This window comes from Hakea prostrata, chromosome 1 (assembly GCF_041222555.1).
Source record: "Hakea prostrata isolate BN-2017 chromosome 1, UWA_Hpros_2, whole genome shotgun sequence".
NCBI lineage: Eukaryota > Viridiplantae > Streptophyta > Magnoliopsida > Proteales > Proteaceae > Hakea > Hakea prostrata.
Genome location: NC_142600.1, coordinates 41,949,355 through 41,970,557, shown reverse-complemented (window position 1 = coordinate 41,970,557; position 21,203 = coordinate 41,949,355). Strand labels below are relative to the sequence as shown.

The 21,203-nt window shown below is 37.0% G+C and overlaps 1 protein-coding gene across 1 annotated transcript in view; it reads right to left on the bottom strand.

Moving 5' to 3' along the window:
• LOC149028979 (myosin-2-like) overlaps positions 1-20,357 on the bottom strand; it is a 50,840-nt gene extending 30,483 nt beyond the window's left edge. The window contains exons 1-19 of the mRNA XM_089139875.1: positions 19,208-20,357; positions 17,634-17,735; positions 17,397-17,540; positions 17,156-17,306; positions 17,025-17,052; positions 16,712-16,877; positions 16,458-16,521; positions 16,303-16,316; positions 16,132-16,216; positions 14,830-14,933; positions 14,599-14,737; positions 8,545-8,663; positions 8,221-8,373; positions 8,045-8,134; positions 6,662-6,739; positions 5,725-5,883; positions 4,563-4,766; positions 1,135-1,340; positions 906-1,041 (exon numbers count right to left, since the gene is read on the bottom strand). Coding sequence (XP_088996001.1) covers positions 906-1,041; positions 1,135-1,340; positions 4,563-4,766; positions 5,725-5,883; positions 6,662-6,739; positions 8,045-8,134; positions 8,221-8,373; positions 8,545-8,663; positions 14,599-14,737; positions 14,830-14,933; positions 16,132-16,216; positions 16,303-16,316; positions 16,458-16,521; positions 16,712-16,877; positions 17,025-17,052; positions 17,156-17,306; positions 17,397-17,540; positions 17,634-17,735; positions 19,208-19,684 — 2,619 coding nt within the window. The 5' untranslated portion in view covers positions 19,685-20,357. The remainder of the gene's footprint in view (positions 1-905; positions 1,042-1,134; positions 1,341-4,562; positions 4,767-5,724; positions 5,884-6,661; positions 6,740-8,044; positions 8,135-8,220; positions 8,374-8,544; positions 8,664-14,598; positions 14,738-14,829; positions 14,934-16,131; positions 16,217-16,302; positions 16,317-16,457; positions 16,522-16,711; positions 16,878-17,024; positions 17,053-17,155; positions 17,307-17,396; positions 17,541-17,633; positions 17,736-19,207) is intronic.
• Positions 20,358-21,203: the final 846 nt, after the last annotated feature.

Sequence of the window (21,203 nt, the reverse complement as noted above, 5' to 3'; positions counted from 1 at the left end):
CAAAATCTGTCCAAAATAGAAAGTACTGAAAAAGGAAAGTTCCAAAATTAGTAACTAACAGAAAATAGAAACTATGCTTTCTAGAAACTCCCAAAACTTATATAGCAAGATTCCTACATTAGAAATAGAAAGTAGAGTAGCATCACTGGCATAGTACTGTTCACATGAACAATAAAACCACCAAAGACTTGCGTATACTTCAACAAAAGCCTTGGATTGAAGAGCATACCAAACTCGGCCATCCTCATCCAAGTTGACTCAATACTTGTCTTCCACTTCTGGGGAATCAGCTGTGATCCTTCGATCGTGCTCTGCTGATTCCAGCACTAGGCTGACTAACAGTTCCACCACTCTACTTGAAGCTTATTATTTTTCTAGATTTTTAATAACTGCTTGAATGTGTTCCTTCTGAGAAATGAAACCTATTGCGTACATTATCTGTAAAGGTCAAGTACAACTCAGATACAGCATTTTTGACTAGCTACTTGCAAGGAAATTGATTTAACTATGCTCAGAAGAGACTTATCAAGAATTTCCCTCAGAACTGGGATCCAAAATTATCATTGATAATGTGTTTCTGCATTTCTACTTCTTCTCCAGTTGTATACAATTGATATTGGCTCTATGAAACTCACATAAACACAAAGAGAAAAAAGAAAGATTTTAATCACACAACACTAATAAATCTAACAGTGAGATCGATGTGCTGGATTTGAATGCCTAAATACATTACGCCAGATTGCATTAGCCAACTGCTAAAACTTCAATCAGAATCGGAAAAGAATGCCTAAAACTACAGAGAACAATATAAAGTTTCATGAGACATACAACTTCTAACTGTTGTATGAGGAATAAGTATAAAACATATGAACCATCCACCAGAAATGTGAAGGAAAGAAGCACACCTGCCCTGTTCTGAAGAACAATTTTGTATAACCAACTTGATACATTTCTGGAAGGACATTATATTGCTGAAGAATGGAAACCGATATACTTAATGGATCCTGGGATGCACTGCTCTCTGAAAGAAGAAACCCGTATCTGAAAATATACGAGTGCATGCAAAAAGGCATCACTCAGTATTCATTTTATCTGGATATGGAAGAAAATTCATAAGAGGTATTTTATCACTACCTTGTCGCAAACTGGTGATGTGTCCTTCGTGTTGGATAACCAGATCTTGATATCCTGACAACCTCCAGGACTCCACAGCATCTAAGTTGCTCCAAGATAAGATGTTGTTCATACAGACCAGGAAGCTTCTTACCGTTTGGTTTTATGCAACGAATGAAGTGAGGCGTGGTGCCTTCCAACTGCTGCATAAGTTTGAACAGTTGACCCTACAAATGTCAACAGGATATTTAGAACCTTCAGAACCAATGTGTCTATGACTGTCTATTCAAATTTTAACAGGGAAGTAGTGCAACAGAAAGCATTTGGACAGGGTAGATGCAAGATGGGAAGTAAATGGTGATTGTTGATCCTTCATAGGAGCAGCATAAGTTTGCTGGTCATGACATATATAAGGTCACTTAAAAAAACAAAATAACAAGAAGACTGATCATTAGTACTACTGCACCCAGAAGTTAGCAAGTTGTTCTGCACAACTCCTTTTACTAAAATTCTTTTCCATTCAAGTATTTTGTTTTTCGTTTGTTGTCCCACAAAAAAATAAATAAATAAATATATATATATATATATATATATATATATACACAACACCCAAAACCATGGAAACTTTGCAACATCAAAACAACTGCCTACATGAAATATCACTTGACTTGCAGTTTCTAACATACTAGATCAAGTTGCTGACTTTACCCAGGAAAACCAGCCAAAACACAAGTTTCTACTATCAAGATCAAGTCATAAATGAATATTAAGGCAAGATTAAATAGGACTGAGAAAATGTAATATTCAATAACTAATTTATGCAAACAGGAATCTGAAAACAATAAAATTGAAAAGCATTACAACATTAGACTATTCTGAGCAATATTTTCACCAGTTTAAACAGAATTTAAACTATTTTGATCATTTCACAGAATTTCAACCAAAACTTTTTAACCTTTTATGTCACTGGAAATCAACCAAAACTTTTTAACCTTTTATGTCACTGGAAAGGCTACAAAATTTTGGTTTCTACCAGGGATTTAAACTCTTCATCATAAACTTTAAAATATGCCAAAATTTTGGACCATTTTCTTAAATAAACTCGATATTGCTATTTTGGTGGCAAATAATGGAACTATTTAGATATTACTAGTCTGAAACTTCTTGTAATTCCTATTTAAGCTTAGAGATGTTTGAATCACTAGATTGGAGAGAGAAAAGTTAAGATGCTACTTTGCTTGATACAGCATAGCCTACTGTATCCTGTTCATGGGAAAAGGAATTTTGTGAGGGAGCATGTGTGCTGACCAAGGGGCCAAATGACCAACCCCCCCCCCCCCCCCCATGAAAAGCAGAAATGCCAGCAGTGTTGATGCCTGCCTGCATGGTCCCATCAGCCTCTGCTAGAATACAGCGGCCACTCCCTCCCCTGGGAAGAATTCTCTCCCATAACCCATTCAAAACATAATTTAGTTCTATACCACACAATATTCAATTACCAAAATTGAAATACATAATATGAATGAATAACCATAAAATTGGAAAACAGTACACATTTTTGACTGGTTCAAGTGAGATTTCAACTATGCTGATCATTTAACCAAATTTTGGTAGGCCTATTCTGGTGGTTTCACTTCAACTTGGATTGAAACTGGGATAGATCACCAAAAATCCAAACTATGACAACTGGTGGTTTTCTGGTTTTGTTTGGTTGACAAACAAAATCCAAACTATGACAACTGGTGGTTTTCTGGTTTTGTTTGGTTGACAAACCCATTGAAATTTCATGTTTTGATCAAAAATTTGTAACTATGGATAAATGTACACTTTCAACATTATAACTCCATTCCAAACAACCCTTAGTCATCTAGATTTCCTGATTTCCATTGCCACAATGACTGCTTTGAAACTATGCAGTGAAGATTCAGAACAAAAGTAGCAAACAACCACAAAAGGACTGTAGGATATAGGAATTCCAACAACATGAATGTGTATGCTGCTCAGTATTCCTCCATGCTGCCCTGTATTCTTCCATAATCTTTGTAACGGGTATATGAATATCCAGTTGGTGGTAAATTCATGGACCAAGTTGGATCAAGTACTCATTCCTGAAGTTGTGTACTAATATGCCTCCGAATGCAATCAATCTGTGTTTTGATTTCTATGTCTCAGTATAACAATGACTAGGAAGCAAAAAGCTTCTTGCCATTATCAGTTGTGGAGCTACGATTCTTTTTTCTATTTTCTTGATAACAAAGTACTTATTTCAAATCATCGAAGATTACCGTGAAGTAAATGGGATGGGGTAATAAAGTCTTCTTTTTAAATCATTGAAGATTTTTTTTCTTTCCTTGGTAACAAAGTCCTTATTTTCTGGTTTAAGTAAAATGCCATCTTAAAAGGAAAAAGAAAAGTTGCAATCAGATGGGGTGTTTTGGTAGAAAGGGCACCCTACAAACACAAACCCCTGAAAGGGAGACAAAAGAAAAAAGTGTTCATTCAGTCCACCTTTTAATCACTTTGCTTGAAGCCAAGTAGAGGCTAAGAGTCTGGTGAGCACATGCGCAACTTCTGTACGGCTGCATGCACATTTCTTTTTCTTTTCTTTTTCCTTTTTTTCCTTGTTCCTCACACCTAACTTCTTTCAGGAAAATATGTACAAGAATTGATGCATGACTGCCCAGAACAATACATATTACCATCTTAATCCTACTTGAGAAGTCAGATCATGCAACAGATCAAAAAATCCAATACAAATATTGATTATTTAGAGCTTTCATGAAAAAATTCCATGACAGTGCTGCTACTCCCTTCTATTTGGAGTTCAAAGGGAAGCAAGTTTCGAGAAGGTCCTAACCTTCAGGGTTTTCCCTATTCTTCTCCCCCCCCCTCTTTTTTTTGGGTGGGGGCGGGGGGTTGCACAGTTTGAGTACCATCAAGATTCAGTCCCCTAGCATTTTCCCTGGAAGCCTGAACCTTCTAACATTGTTCCAAGCAATGGCCCTTCATCATTTTATCATAAATTCTAGTTAAATACTCCTCCAACAAGTTCTTTATGTTTATCACAAGTACTACATTTTTTTTCTGAATAGTATTGGATATCCATGTCAAATGCTCACGGTGCTCATTATAATTAATGATTGCCATTCAAAAACCACAAATGTACCTGTACCCATATTCAGAATGACAACCATGTCCATTCAGACCCTCACGAGAGATAATTTCCAGGTCCTCATAAAAATTGGGTTCCCTACACGGATTAATCAACATAGGATTCAGGATATTCAACAGTAAACATTTCTGAAATTGAGCACCTCTCTAAATTTCCAGTCCACATAAAATTGGCTTCCCTAAACGAATTAATCAACACAGGATTCATGATATTCAACACCAAATGTTTCAAAAACTTTGCACCTTTATCCAGATGAAATATTCAAATGCATCTTTACCTTAAATTTTGTCCCTATTGTTTGTTTTTGGGAATCAGAAGCACATAACTGCCATGCAGGATTTACCGGCTTCTGAGATTGATGAAGAACTTTGGAAGCAAACAACGGAGGCAGTTTGGAGCTGCACAACAAGAGGAGTTGAATCGAATCAGAGTGTAGGGAATCTCTATTTTTCTCCAAGAAGCCACTTGTATCATACAGAACCTGGAAAAATTTCCCACGTCAGCAGAAGAAAGGGCAAACATATATACTGTACCAACAGAGAACCAAACAAGAAAGTTTTATAGATCAGTAAAGCAATGACATCAAGTCCCAGTGCTTTGTGAGGTGTAGACGAACATGAGGCTTTCAAAATTAATTAGAGGATGATATGAACCAAAAGCAAGAAGCAGAAGTTAATTAGATGGCCCAACTAAAGTCACATAAAGGACAAATAAAACAATGGAAGGTAGGATTTTGACATGAAGGCAATGGACTAGGCAAAAATCCATACAGCTATAGAATATTTTTCCTTTCTGGCAGAGAGGTTACAACAAAAAATAAATAAATAAATAAAAAAAAAATAAAAAAAAAAAATCAAGTGTGTATGGTCTTAATGCCATGTCATTAACTTTAAGATTATGGGTTGAAATTTCACCAGAATGCTTTCTTTGGAGTTCTGCCTAAATAATGGTCTTCTCTCATAAATACAAGAATCCTTTTTCTTAAGCTATCAAGTTTTTAAGCCTGAAAATTGTAAGTATCAAGAAAGTCGCAAGCCCTTAATAGCCAAGTAATCGATTTTTTTTTCTTTTGTTCCTTGACAGACAAATTAATACATGCATTGCATCTCCGGAGTGATTCTGATGGGCTTTGAATCTCCAGAGCAACTGTGACCAGAAATATCCTTTTCACCAATTGCATCTGCACAAGCACACTTATTAATCCTAAGAACCCTAGCCAAAATTACGATGAAATCATTTGCAAGACATATGGATAAGAATCACTGCAGGAACCAGCACCCTGTGTCCAAGAATAATTTAGAAAACCAGAAATGATACAAACTCATCCTATATGACTAGGTTGACTTTGTCACAGTCTTATATGAAATATTGAACCTCTGCCATAAACAAAAGGCTTAAGTTTGATAACCTCTAATCTGTTAACATGATTTGTGACTGACCTCTCCAGCATAATGACGAACACTGAAAACCCCCTCCCTTTTCACTTCAAAACAAGGGTTAGCATTTAAATGCTGCTTGAGATTATTGGCGAGGGTCAAATCAGTAGCTTTGGGGAAAGTTGACTCTTCATCCAATAAAGAGAGCAAGCCCAGTGGTTTCTGCAAGACAAACTTTGGATTAGTAAAGAAGAATAAACCACTTAATAAACAGTAATTAACACCAGAACTCTACAGAAACAGGAGCTTTCAAAAGCAGCACAACATAAATATTAAAAAGGGAACTGAGAAACCTGTTACTGCGCAAAATTAAGACTCTATATTGTTTAGTGCAATTGAAAGGATATAGAGATTACATTATATCTTACGTAAATGTCAAGCAGTTTAAAAAACCCACAAAGGCACCATATGATTTTGATATAGTTTGGCTGCTGACTCATAAGAGGACGGCTACCATTCCCCTTTTGGCAAATATTTCAACTAGAAAGTTGCACCATTCGTCCAATTCAGCTGGGAAGGGAATTTCAACTTAAAAGAGAAAAGGTAATACAAATTTAATTACTTCATTTATGAGCAGATTCATTAACCCAACTATATAATTTCTGAACTCAGAAAATTTCACAAAATCGGCTGTTATGTAGTATTTGCAAAGTTACTAAATGATTGTCACCAAGTAGAATTGCCCCATGGAAGACTCAATCGGCTTCCCATTACTGACATCAGCGGGACATAATGGCATCCTCTCCTTGATACTACAGGGTCAAAACACTTCAGCCTAACAGTTAAGCCAGTTCAGTCATTCCAGGAGGTGAGATACATTTCGAGTTCTTTCCCAGGATCAGGTTTTAAAACCTTGATATGTTATGCCTTTAAACAGGAAGATAGGTCCAATAGAGAAAGTACATAATAAGATCATGAAGACCAAGTTTGAAAGAGACACCTTCTCAAAGAGATTTAAACAATCCTGATTGTCTTTGAAATCAACTTGAGTCCAATCAATGCCATCTTCCAAATACTCCTGTATTATACATGAGGTGCAACTTTAAGATTACATCAGAAGTACAAAAGAACAAGCTTATCAAATTCATGCAAGAAAATCATGAGAGGAAGGCCCCAAAATGGCACCTCAAGATAATAAAATAGAATGTGATATCTACCTACAACAAACACGATAACTTCACATACAGGAAATAGGTAATAAGTAACAAAAAACTTCAGGTAACGAGGACAGGAGCAGAATCACATGATGCCTTAAAAAGCCTAGATGATGGTCATTTTGTCAAATTGGACCTCAGTAAGCTACTTACTATATCCTGTTCAACGTACATTTGGACTTGTGTTGAGTAGGCTATTTAGCCTTCATAATCTTCTAGAAGACCTTTGGGTCACATCAATTGATTCCTATAGCTCATGAATCACTATGAATAAAGAAGGCACATTATTTCTTAAAATCTGCATGTTTATAACCTACCATTCAAGCTTCAAAAACAGAAAATGCAATAGTGTGGTATTCAGTCACCCAAAAAAAGGAAGTATGATATTCCACTGCAAAAGCAATAAGACATAAGGTTTCCACTCAAAATAGAAACCTAAGCCAACAGTGAAGAGAAACTAAATTAACAGGCGACCATAATTCAAGTGTTTGGCACGTCCAAAACAAAACAGGAGGCGTGATGAAAAAAGCACAGTTTGGCCGAAATTTCTGACATTTTGTTTTGGTATTCCACCCATTCAATATTAAAAAATGAACTGTTTCATCGAAACTTCGGTCATTTCCTTCTTTTATCTCTCATTTTGGCAGTTTGCCCCTCTCAAATGGCCAAAAGAACCTCAGAGGAGATTACACTTCGCAAATATTTCAGTATCACTCATCTCTGGCTGAATAAAAAAGCAGAAAGAGTATTCAAACCTTGAAGGCAAGCATCACTTTGCAAAAATTTCAGTATCTCACTCATCCCTTAGTGCTTGGTTACTTACACAAAGAAAGAGTAAGCCATTCACTATATTTATTATTTCACAAGTTCCTCCAATTTCATCTCTGGATCACAGATTTGATTCGTTCTTTCTTTTCTCATTGTTTCAATGTGTGTATGTGGTTTTTTTTTTGGGGCGTGTTGGGGGGGGGGGGGGTTCTCAAAATTGGTAAATCAAGAAGAAAGTAATACATATGTTCTAATTTCATACTCATTACTGCAATGCAACTTAAAAAGTTCATACTTTACCAAATGAGACTCTTAAAACGTCTTTAAGCTTAAACAAAGAAATTTCGCATTATTTATGCCCTACACGTGAAACAACTAACTTAAGATGCTTAGCTGCTTACCTCCTGTTCTAGTTTTAAGAGATGACGATTGAAATGTTGCTGCAACCGCTCATTTGCATAGTTGATACATAACTGTTCAAAGCCATTTTTCTGAAATATGTGCAGAAAGAATCATCAGGAAAGCTAGACTCATTTTTGGAATGCCAGTAAGTCGTGCCGCAACAGAAAAAGCATACCTCAAAAGACTCAAACCCATAGATATCTAAGATACTAATCGATCTCCCTTTGTGCTGCTTCCCTACTTCAAGAGACTTGTTTATTTGTTCAAGAAGCCAATCAAACAAGCTCGCATAGATGGATTTTGCCAGTGCATCCCTTGTATCAATGGCCTGAACTAAACAAAATAGTAAATAAGAGGATATTTATCTATACAAGGACCTAGTGCAAATGTAGTTGGAGGACTTGCTTGAATTGAAACAAAAACCCGTGTTTTGGTGTGTGACAGGAAGAGAGAGAAAGAGAGAGAGAGAGACTAGGCAGGTTATAAGCACTTAATAGACCTGTTGTAGTGTTAACTTTTGCACAATATTGTCATTGCCAGCTCGAATCTTATGAGTAGATAAAGCTAAAATCAGGTCCTGGCCTCTGCAACCCATCAACTTGGCAGCACTGGACACAGCTGTAACAAATTTAGGATAAAATAATCAACTAAATGCAGCCATAGAAAGTGACATCTTACAACACATTTTCTCCACCATTGCATAAACTATTGCAAACCTTAACATTGGGTAATCTATGTTCCTGTTGGGCAGAGCAAGCAGCCCTAGAGTCCTAGATACAAATTTCAGCATGAAAAAGTGGGTCAGGTGACAAATCGTTAATCTGTTGAGCACCTTATGTGCTACCACTATTTGCTACTGCTAGTTTTGTCCTCCCAGTCACTCTGTTTACTCTCCCTCAGGCATTCCTTAAGAAAGCAAACTGATAAATGGATTAGTGTGCTAGCACCAAGATCAAAGCACTCACCCTAACAATCAAATTCTTCACAAATGCCAAATTCGTCAATGAGGGCTTAGAAAAGACTTAAGAAGCAAGAATTCAGCGCAAATTGGACATAGTAACAATTGTATTTATATTGCAGCAATAGTAAATTCAGAGAGGATTTTTAGATTTTTATAACCCACTTGTGTTTCCCAAATAACATGAACAAATTGTGTTTCCTAAAAACACAGGAAAATGAAATGGATTTTTATCCATTCTTTTCAATAAGGAAAAAGAAAAAACTGGAGGTAGAACTTGGAAACAATCCCAAGGAGATTGGGAGCCAAAGTCGACAAGGTTAGGTCTGGACACCCATAGAATTATCAAAATTTTCTTCCTTTTGCAATAGAAGGCAGGGTGAAGCAAGCACTAAGCAGCAAGGTATTGGTCGAACAGAAATATAGAACAGACACAACAGGGGATGGGAGAGATCTCCTTAATATTAAGTTTGGGCCCAAGTAAATAGGAAGATGATGCCAATTCCCAACTCTTTTTCAGGGGGGAGAAGTAAACCTACTCACTAAAACTGCATGAACATGCACACTCACACATATATGTATGCATGGAGCAATGTTCCCAACTTTTATGCAACACTAAGATTCGTCAGAGTTGATATTCGATGATGCAGATCCACCACCTATTTGGACCTACATTCCCTAAAATAAGCCTAGGGGTGGGCATGGGTCGTTAGTTCTTTGAGTCTAATAGGTATTGGGCCTATTTAATGGGCTAAGATTGGAGTCCAAAGGGATACATAAAAATTTACTAGTATTTGCTTAGCTTTATTTTCAATTCTTTTTGTCTTCCATTGAATGTTCCAGCTGCCCCTAAGAACACTGTTGCTTTTCTCTTCGAATGGGTGGTCATAACTACAATTAAATTGTTAAAGACTTAGAACTCATACATAGGGTTGTTCTCTCACAAATCCAAGACCATCAATGTGTCCAAAAGCCTAAATTAGGCTAACTACCAAGTTTGAGCCCTACCTAGACCCTAAAACCCACCGAGATGGGCCATCCAGTTGGCCCAATAAAAAAGACCACATATCAACTGAGATCTCACCAACTCGTAGAGATCTTAGTTTTTGGAAGGGGCGAGATCTCGAACCATTTGGGTAGTGGCAGTATTGCCAATGTGGTGTCTGAGGGTTTGGTCACAAAAGCTGGTCTCAAGACTAAAAAAGTACCCAACCCTACAAAGTATCCCTCAATAGTGCTAGGCTAGAGGTATCTTTGAGATGTCTAGTATCCATCAGCCTACACTCATACTCCAACGAGATTTGGATTGATGTCGTTCATATAAGGTTATCAATTATTATTTCTTGGGAGGTCATGGTTGTATGACAATGATGTCATCATCATAGATAAGGGGAATAAATGTGAATTTGACCAAGAAAATCAGAAAACTATACTCTATCCCTATATCTGCCAGAAGAAATCCAAAGCATTTATGGCCTTAGGACAGATCTGACAAGTTCAAGCACCAAACAGCAGCTCTTGGTTGTTCCACCTGAGGAATTTGAAGGAGACTCAGAGCATATGTTGTGGCTGCCTCAACTCAAGCCCCCTGTTGAAGACTCAATTGGGAAAGTCCTCAATGACATGCATAAGACTACTCGAAAGGGGGCCAGCAATCAAGGGCAGAACCAGGGTTCATCGGGAGAGGCCGGCTGGGATCGTGGTAGGCTGGTGCCTCTGACATGGTGATGTTTGTAGTGCCCAACACATTGGATAGACACCACATGTACTCCATTGAATCTTAGCCGCACAAAAGAATGGTTTGATTCGGTTCAAGGAAAAACGGTTTATTTCACCTTAAGTCAGTGTAATCTAAACATGCTCTTTAGTGTGGCTGAGATTTAATGAAATCCCGGTGGCATCCATCCAATGCTAGGCACCATAAGCACCACCAAGTCAAAGACACCAACCTAGCAAGATCCGGCCAAATGATGATTACACTTTTACCATTAATATTTAATAATAAAAATTAAAAAAAAAAACTACTAGGTTCTAATTTAAAATCTATATTAGTTTTTTACAAAAATGAGCACAAGTAAAAAGCCACAAAACACAATGAGCTTTCTAACCATTATCTTTACCATTAAAAATTTTCTCAGATTGGGGGGGGGGGGGGGCAAGTTTGAGTATTTACCAGGGTTTCTTGAAAAAAATATTTAAAAAATTAGGGAGAAAAACAGAAAGTTCTTATTAAAAGAAGGGAAAAAAACCCAAGGGAGCTCTGCCCCTGCAGGTTACTATTCTTTTCTTGTTAAGTGGAAGGGCAGGTCTAGAAGTGAGAGCACTTGGATCCGAGCTGATATGATTTCAAGAAGACTGATTCAAAAACTATATGAGAAGTCCTAGGCCTGCTTCCCAGCAACACAAGAAGCACAATTGAAACCAGGGGCAATTTAGTCATTTGACAGTCCTACTCATAACCCGGCTAGGCATAATTATAATTAGGAATCCGTTAGGAGTCCAAATCTGTTTTTCAATTATTACTTGAGTCAATCTAGGTCAAGATAAGTAAGAGTCCTATTTGAAGTAAGAATCCTATTTGAGATAAAAGTCCTATTTAAATTATGTTTTTTGTGTTCAAGTCTTGTTAGGAGTTAGAAATAAAGGCTATAAATATACAGCCTATGCTTGTAAGAAAACACAGTTTTGACAAATAAAAATTTTGAAGATAGTTCTTGCAACAGAGATCATAGAAGAAAATTCGACCGAAATTTTGACCATTTCAACATTCCAACTTGTTTTTCCTTAGTTTTTGTTGATTTATATCCCATTTTCACCTAATTTCCACAACTCTTTTGCCTTCAAACACCTCTTTTGCTCATATTTTGCCTCCAAACACCTCCTAAGCCACAAAAGCTACAAAGGAAACTCCGGCAACAATTGAATGTGAAGCATGAGCCATACCCAACAGTTCCAAACTTCCCCTTTTTTTATTTTTGTTTTATTCATGCCTTAAATGATCTTATATTGCCTTGAAATTAATATATGTTTAGCCTAGGACTATGATTGTGTTTTATTAAAATTATCTTTTTATTAATTGCTACCATTTTCTCATTTTCTGATTTTAATAATTATTTTCTAAAATTATGTATTTTTATTTTATGTATATATGATATATAGGCTTCAAGTTAATATATGTGAGACACCATCACTTGATCTAGTCGGTCATTTTATTTTGTTGACTTGTTGTATATGTAACCATTCTACCAAACAATTCATGTATGCTGATGATTATATGCCTGCATGCAATATAGTTTGCACTTGTCGGAACTAGTCATTTGTTAGTATACTTGAATGATAAATTTTCAATGGTTTTTTTTTTTTGGCAAAATACTAGTTCCGTTGTGTTTATTATGCTTGAAATAGGTAGTATGCAAGAATCCAAATCATTTTGAGTCCATCTGAGGCCCGAAATTGAAGTTCCAATTTCCAGAAGAAAAAAAAATGTCCAGTTTCAAGCGAAATTTCGGCCTTTTGCAAGGTCAAGATTCTTGTTTCAGTCGAATTTCTTCTTTGGCAGAGATCAAGGATCAAGTGAGCTCCTAGGGTTTCAAGAAGAAGGAATTCTCCTTTGGCAGCACTGTTTGTCCTACATTTCAACATTCCCATCACAGGCTTCTAGACTTGGTAAGTAACAAGCCTAGACTGAATTCCACCTCCCTCCCTCCGCCCTAACTTATTGTTTCTTCTTTCCCTACCCTGTGGCCTTTCTTTTCTTTCACCTTTAACCATAGTTCTCATATCTCACAATCCATTCGACAGATTCCCCACCCATCTATATTCATATTCCCCCAACTCCAATCACTACTCGATCCCAATACCAGACCCGTTTTCCCCTCCAAACCCTAAAAACCTTGATCTCCTAGAATCACCAAACCCTAACCCTAATCTGAAATCTGAAAATAAGAACAAAACGGTTGAGATTTCTTAAACCGTAGACCTAAACCTTAAATCAGACCTGAAACTCCATCCAAGGAGCCCTACAAAACCTAATAGCCTCAGCCCAAGGTTTAGTAAACCCTAATTTGACTCTAATTCAGCTATTTGATCTTGGTTTCTTGGCAGCCCTCACCCTATTGAGGATATATCAACAATACTCATCCTCCTTTCGACTGGCATTTTCCTTGTGCTCATAACCTTATTAACAACTTAATTAACCAAGATGGACCACATAGCTTCCCAAGCTCTTCCATACTTCTTTTAGGATTTTATCTGGACCTTGTGTCTTACCTACTTTCATCTTCCATAAAGCTTTTTTTACTTCGAACCCAAATTCTCTGTATATATCTATGAAAATTGGTGTCTAAGTGCAAGACACTCAAACTCAAATTGTTCCATTTAGTAGGCTAAAGAGATAAACTTTCCGTATCTTCTTGATATCCTCATCTATTACTAGTACTTCACCATCTTCACTTTCAATACATCTAGCATGATTGAGATCTCTACTCTTCCTATCCCTTAGTTTGGCTATCTTATAAATAGTTTTTCCCCTTTCTTTGAGTTGAGATTATTATAAAGATCTTCATATTTCTTCTCCGTTGCTTTTCTTACAATAAGATTTGACAATAATTTAACTCTTCCAATCCAATCTTAGGTTTGCTAGAAAGTTGGTTAGTGCTGTACCTAATATGAAAAATCTCAAGTAGAGCTAAACTCATTTAACCAATCAAACTTCTTAGAGAACAACAACATTAGTCCAATAAAGATCATTTTAAGAAATTTATAAATAGGAACATGTTTCCTAAGAAACAATACAAAACAAATGTATATTTTGATTGGTCCAGACTCAAAATAGCTTGTTTATCCGGTTCTTGATTGTTCTGAACTTTGGATAGCTTGTTTCTTCAGTTCTCTTTCCCTTCTAGTTCTACATTGATTCTTGATAACTAGATTGATTTAATGTCGGTTTTTCGAAAGACCTGATGTGGCTTAATGTTAATTTTTGATGACTTGATGTGGTTTGATGTGGCTTAATGTTGCTTATCATAATAAGCATATATTGTAGGCTTGTAGCACACTAAATAATGTTACAAAAGATAGGAAATAAATAAATAACACTTGGGCACTAAGGGAGGCACCTTGTTGCCAAAGCACTTAGAAACCCTCCACTGCCTTCGATCACCTTATCAAATACCAGATATTTGAACTACATACCTTTCCCAATATTTTACCCTCGTCTTTTTTATAATACATCTATTTTCCTAAATTAATGCCACTTCTATTACTTTATGTGAGCTACTAGTGATTGAGTTGCTGGTAGTTGAGAAAGTATTGGAACTATTTGACCTTGAACCAGGATCCACAACACAGTATGCTCAGCAGTGACATAACCAGTGACTATATGGAAAATGTAGAATTGCTGCATCAGGATTCTAGCAAGAAATAAGGAGGGTACCTTCATATCTATTATGGATGAGCATTGGTGCAAAGAAGGAAAAAGAAGAAGGTGGATTTGAGGGACCAAGTAAATAAAATAAGTACCCACATGAAAGAACACGTAGTTTGCATATCTAAAAAACTCTAGAAACAGAAAAGCAACGAGGAAGCAAAAGTTACCCTCATCTGCCACTACATCAACATGATTTTCATTATCAATTATTTGAAAGGAAATGTTTCCAAGCCACAGAACTGCAGCAAGCATTGCGAATATATTCTCTTGATCTTCTTTTCCAAGTTGAACAATATCCAATGCTTCCTGGTCATGAAAAAGTGGGGGAAATTTTGAGACGTTAAAGGCAAGAGCTCGAAGGGTAATGTCTCCAGCATATGGGCAAGAAAAAAATATACCATTAGAATATGAAACTTCTGAACATCGTCAACATCATTAATTGTCATGCAGTTGCTCTGCTTAAGATACTCATACTCGCATGCCAATTTAAGGTTCAACCGTTCTGCCAAAGTTGTACAAATAAGCAAAGTATGATTAGCGTCAATGCCAAATACAGTGACAGGATTTTCTGAGGTGAAAAAGCAAGTAATAGGCATAACCAGTGCATGAAGCTCCCACCACTGATGGGTCTGGGGAGGATCACAATGTATGCAGCCTTACCCTTGCTTATTCTGCAGAGAGGCTGTTTTGAAACTCAACCCCATGATTACTTTTACTTGGTCAAAATTGCGCAACCTTTATATATAAAAACCTAAATATCATAGAATTGACACAATCCTGTACCAACTGCTAACATGGTTAAGGTTTCCTCAAACTCAGACCCTTGAACTTGAAAAGATTTGTTCCATACAAAATAAATTGGCAACAATTTTAGCTTTTTAAAAAAGAAATATATGTTTGACACTTTGGCTGTTCCAGAAATGACAGTTATGGAGACAATAGGTGGTACAATAATGCATGTAACCTAATTAGGTGTCAGGATTAGAAGGACTAGCTAATGATCAGAAGCATAGACAAATGAAGATAATTAAGAGGCACTTTAGATAAGAGGGAATGAAACCACCCTTTCTGCCTCTCTGTACTCATAGAAGATATCGCAGCAGCAACAGTCAAATCCATAAATCCACAACAACAGGAAGAGATACTATTGGCCATAACCTGATTAGCATAACTAATCTTCCAATCAAACAAAATAAACAATCCATGAGAATCTATACTAATTAGATGAATCACAATCTTCTAACATGATTGAAACATGACCTACAATCTACCTGGTAGCAACATAATGGAATTCAGGTCTATTGGAATGTGTGTCTGATCATGCAACTGAATATCAGTTGAAACTGACCAAAATATCTCAGCTGCATCCATTTCTGGCCTGCCTTAAAAAAAGCATGTGGTCTAACCCCCAAGATCCTACCCTGGCTTTGAACCCAGGGAAGCCAAGGAAGAACTAAATGGCCAAGGCTCAAAATAAGATCCAGTGTGTCTCGGTTTCTTGCCTGACCAAAAGAGGCCTCAAAACCAAGATGTAGAACCATCTGTCAGATATGCAGCAAGGCAAAGCTAAGCTTTGTTCATAGCATCAAACACAAAGGCACTAATTTGCTTGAAATTATATCCCTAGAGAAACAACTTCTTAAACAGACTAAAAATGTAGTAAGGGAAACTAAAAAGGCACAATAAGACTGAATTGAAACCTCTTAAATATGGTGAAGCACCAGCACAAAGTTGATAAAAGATATGATATGATCTTTCTCCCTCAGCTAGCTGTACCACTCTAGACTGCTCACAGGAGACAATATACTTTTCAGAAATGTTAGACAAAAAGGAATGGGTAAAAACAAGTAAAAGTTTAGATAGGTCAGTACCTTCTCAAGCATAACTGTCCAAAATTTTCAGAAGCCAGACAATGATTGAGAAACAAAAGCACAGCACTCAAGTCAGTTACCCAAATAAAAAAATGCAATAACTATGAACTTAGCTGAGTTTCACGAATATGGAAAATAAATTGTATCATCCTTACAAGTTTGAATCTTAGCACCACAAATTTTCCCTGTTCTACTAAAATGAATTTCAATCAGCTTCCCCTGTGCCACATCATGGAAAGGGTTCTCAATTATCAGTCCAAGAATTTTTTTCAGCTGAAAATTATACAAAGGGGAATAAAAGACACATACCATCCAAAAATCGTACAGATCAAGTATCATTTCTTGAAAGCAATATTAAATTTCAAATAACCTTGCATCATCAAGAAGGGGGGGGGCTAAGGGAACTCACGAATCGACTAGAGTTGTTGTTCTTGGAGGTTTTTGCATTGCCAAATGCTTCCAATATGCAACTTGTCTGAAGAATTTCATACTCTATTCCACTGCCACCTCCAAGTGCAGCCAAATATTGCATTGCAATTTTTGCTGTTTCAGTCTTTCCAGCACCACTTTCCCCACTTTAATGAACCATCACAATTTTCAAACCAACGTATAATTAGTACATGGAACATGACTACCAAATTCAAGGCAAACAAACAGTAGACAGCCACAAAAAGACCACATGATAGATTAGCAAGACACAGCTTCCGCTTCAAACAACTTACCTTATGATGATGGATTGGTTTATTTCTTCTGCAAGAACAAATAAAAGCATGAGGGAAGAATGATGGCTTAATGATTCATATATATTTCATGCATGGCAGCATAACAATCAACATATCCTAGAATTAGGTACCTTTCATCATCTCATTGAACGCAGTATCAGCTATAGCATAGATATGAGGACTGTCAGTAAGTTTCTCCCTATAGGCGGCGATAAAATCTTTTCCGTACAGTTGGACATCTTTAAAGGGGTTGACGGCAACCAAAACAGGTCCAGCTTTGCTCTACAGAATAAAAAACGACGGTGAAAGACATATGGCAGTGAACTAGGAACAAATTCAATCTGCAAGAGGAAAATCGTAGATTATACTAACATAAATCTTGTCTTGAGAATATCGGTATCGAAGATTGTGAAGGACCGATGGCTCGTTCAAGTAACTGAGCTGTCTAAGATCATCTACACCATCAAGGATATCAGGGTTTGCAGGCAGGATATCACCCATGGGCACTGTTACAACCTGAGGGTAGTGTCAAAGTATAAATAAAGTGCTTGACATTGGATAATAGATATTCATATAACTTTTCAGAGAGACGCCACAAATTGAACTCACACTCCTATCTGAAAGCGAAACAACAGCATCCTCCTCATAAGCTGATTGAATTTTTCCTGATTCCCACTGGCCATTTGAGAGCCGACACCATACCCGAAGTTTCTGAGACAGCAATTTTCAAATTGTCTTCATGTTCGACAAACCAACTAAATACATCATCTTATGTTTCATGTTTAACCAAGTAACCAACAAGTTAGACCAAGATTTGGGTAGATTAATAATGGGAAAGGAGTAATGCATTTTTACTGGATTCATGGTTCAACAGCGGCAAAATCATAGTACATACAGTGATGCATAAGCATTCAGGCAACAAATGGGAAGAAAATAAAAAGATGGCCCTCATTGTATTGTTCAAACAGTGTAATATTACCTACCAATCAAAGCTTAACTTGGGTCATGAGACTCATGACAATGATCAAAAGCATTTCATTCAGTTTGATTGAAGCTCAGATGACAGCTGTCGATGTCAAGCTATGTAACCAACTTCACTTAATTTTGAAGTACACAATTAAGTATAGTTTCTGTAATCAGTCTACTTGAAAGTGTAGACTGAAATGTTTCAGTGCTGTTACTAAAAGTTAATCTACTTTTATTCCTTCAATGCTAAATTCAATCTCTGATTATCATTCAGCTCATTGGGTAAATATCCCTAACAGACAAAAAGAAACCTCTCCTTTAATTGAAAAAACTATAAAGATAATCAGTCCATTTGAAAGTTGAAACTGAAATATTTCAGAACTGTTACTAAAAGTAATCTACATTTTATTCCTTCAGTACTAAATTCAATCTCTGATTACCATTGAGCTCATTCGGTAAATATCCCTAAAAAACAGAAAGAAACCTCTCCTTCAATTGAGAAAACTATAAAGAACTTTTGCAGTACAAAATTCAAACAACAAAGAACCATATGAACTATCAACCCAAATGAGAAACTGTGTCCTAATAGAATCATGGTGCATCCACCCACAAGTGAACAAACCTGAGAAATTTAACTACTGTGTAAAAAGCCATGGAAACAACAGGGGACGTATGACTACCAGGTAAAGTAAGAAGAAGGATACTCTATCTCTCAGCATACTATGACAGTAGAAGTAGCTATAAACCAGAAACCACACTCTCTCTGAACATAAGTGAGCACATGATCCCATTGCATGTCCATACTGCTTTGTGCTTTATCACAGAGCCTCAGCCAAGAAGGATTACACAATCTGGATGTCCCCTTCTTGACATACGTCTGAAGAAGAATATGGCAATATTTCTGGAGACTGTTCAAAGTGTACTTAAGACTTAGATCCAATACATCATTATAACGAAGAATCTTCCAGCGACCATATCAACACACAGAATTTGGACACTAGTCCTCACTCCTCACTCCAACTCTCAGTCCCAAGCTTTACGGTAATTGTGTGATTTCCGAAATCAAACCAACTAAAGAAGCGGGCGGAAAAAGTTGACTCTTATCGTTGTTTCTTCTACTAGCAAAAATTTGCATTGAGTTTAAAAGAACTTCTCACCCAGAAAGAAAATAGAATTCGGGAGGACCTAAGTACCCTTAAAATCACGAGATAGAATACCTTCTTTAGAAAATAGCTGACGTTGTTCCCCCATTCAGGTTCTTGTGATGACTGTGGCGAGGTCGATGATGCAAGTGCATCATTAGCCCCAGTTTGAGTTAGCACTTCTCCAAAACTGTTCTCATCAACTGACTTCCTAGCATAGGGCGATTCTGAAGGCTCGTCGACTTTCATCTTTTTGCTCCCAAAACTCACTCGTCTGGAAGCTGATTCCCTTTCTCCCCTACGAAGACCCCGATCTCTCCCCTTCTCTTCCTTCTCTATGGGAACATTAGGCAAGCACTCATTAGTAGAATCACCAACTTTAAAGTTAAGAGGTAACGACCTTCTTGCGGAAGGAAGCCGAGCTCTTGAGTTGGGCCGAGTGGGCAATTCTGGAGGTACGTCCTTGGGTTGCTCATCCTTTCGCCGGAGAGACTCCAGCATTTCCTCCAGCGAGCTACGACCAATGGTCGACGGCGACACTGCAGACAACATGACTCCTTCAACCGATCCCAAATCGCCCTACGAAGAGAATTCCTCAGAGAAAAGCATCAATAAATTTCCAACGTCACTCAGAGTTCCATTTCCGAACCCTCTCATAACGAATTCGATCACTGAATTTCAAATAGTTTATCCAAATGACTCTAAATATCTTAAAGAGAGTAAACTCAGCACGAATTGCGAATCATTCCAAAAAATGACAAGTTCTTTCACTGCATTTGCTCACAAAAACAGAAGAATCTTCTCATCATTTTAATGTTCAAAAATCAAACAAACAAATAAAACGTAGATGAAGGTCGCCACCACGAGCTCCGACGAGCAGAGGATGAATGGTGAACCAAGACCAACCGCTCTTGAGCTTTCCACGGCAATCAAACCTTCAAAAACTGACGTTTTTGTTCACCAAAAACCTAACTTCCGTTTCATTCAAAGAATCCAAAACCTCCTTGGAATAAAACTTTTCTTTATCAGAAATTCAAAACATCTTTATAGGTCCCAGTTCTTGACCAGTTTGATTCCTTGTAGAAACCGCTTATTCGTACTGAGACTTGACATAAAAGATAAATATGAATCTATTGAATTGAAGTAATACAAAGGGCAAATCGAGTAAGAAAACTCTCAAGCCAAGCAACACTACTGGTGTGAAACTTTCTATAATAAAACCAGAAAGGGAAGCTACTCGCGCATAACTGAATTACCAAAATCAATCTTTTTATTTTCCAAAATGACCAACGTATCCCTATCCACCGTTCGACTCTTCAAGGAACGTGGAATTATCACTACTGATAGAATCCGCGACGTGTGAAGAAATATAAAATAGTCAAAGAAACATTGGATTACAGATGTAAATCCCCCAGGATTAGTGACGACGGACTAAGGAGCAGGTTGCGAAGGAGGGTATATTTGAGATTTCATTATAAGTGGGGACTCGCATGGTCACATGGTTGTTGCTGAGAACGGTTGAAAACGAGGGACCGACTACAGATCATCTTGGATTCTTTAAGGTTTAATATACACCGTCCGATCAATGAAGGCGCGCAACTTAGTTGTTTTGATTTTCAAATACTTTTTGTCTCCTAGGTCTTCACAGTTGTTGTCAGAAATCAGGTTGTCCAAAAGAAAAAGTTGTCCAACAGTGATGATTGCGACAGAAGAAAAGGGTAATTAGGTAATTTTATTTTATGTTAAATAAAGAATAAGAAGGTGCTTAATCATAACGGTTTATATATAAATTAAAATTATTTTTTTTTGGCCAAAAATTAAAATTAATTAATCTAGCGGTAACGTGGGACCCCCGAAATTTAAGGGGGAAAGTTTTAATATGAAGTCAAACAAACAAAATTAAAAGTTGGAGCAGGGATTGGTCGCCCGCCAACTCTACCTAATTCCCTTATCATCGCTCTCCACAAATTTGAAGATTTGTTTCAGGAATGTTTCCCTCTTAAAATTTATGCATTTTATTCAAACTAACGAACAGGGTTTTTATTTTTTTAACTCTTACAGTAATGCATTG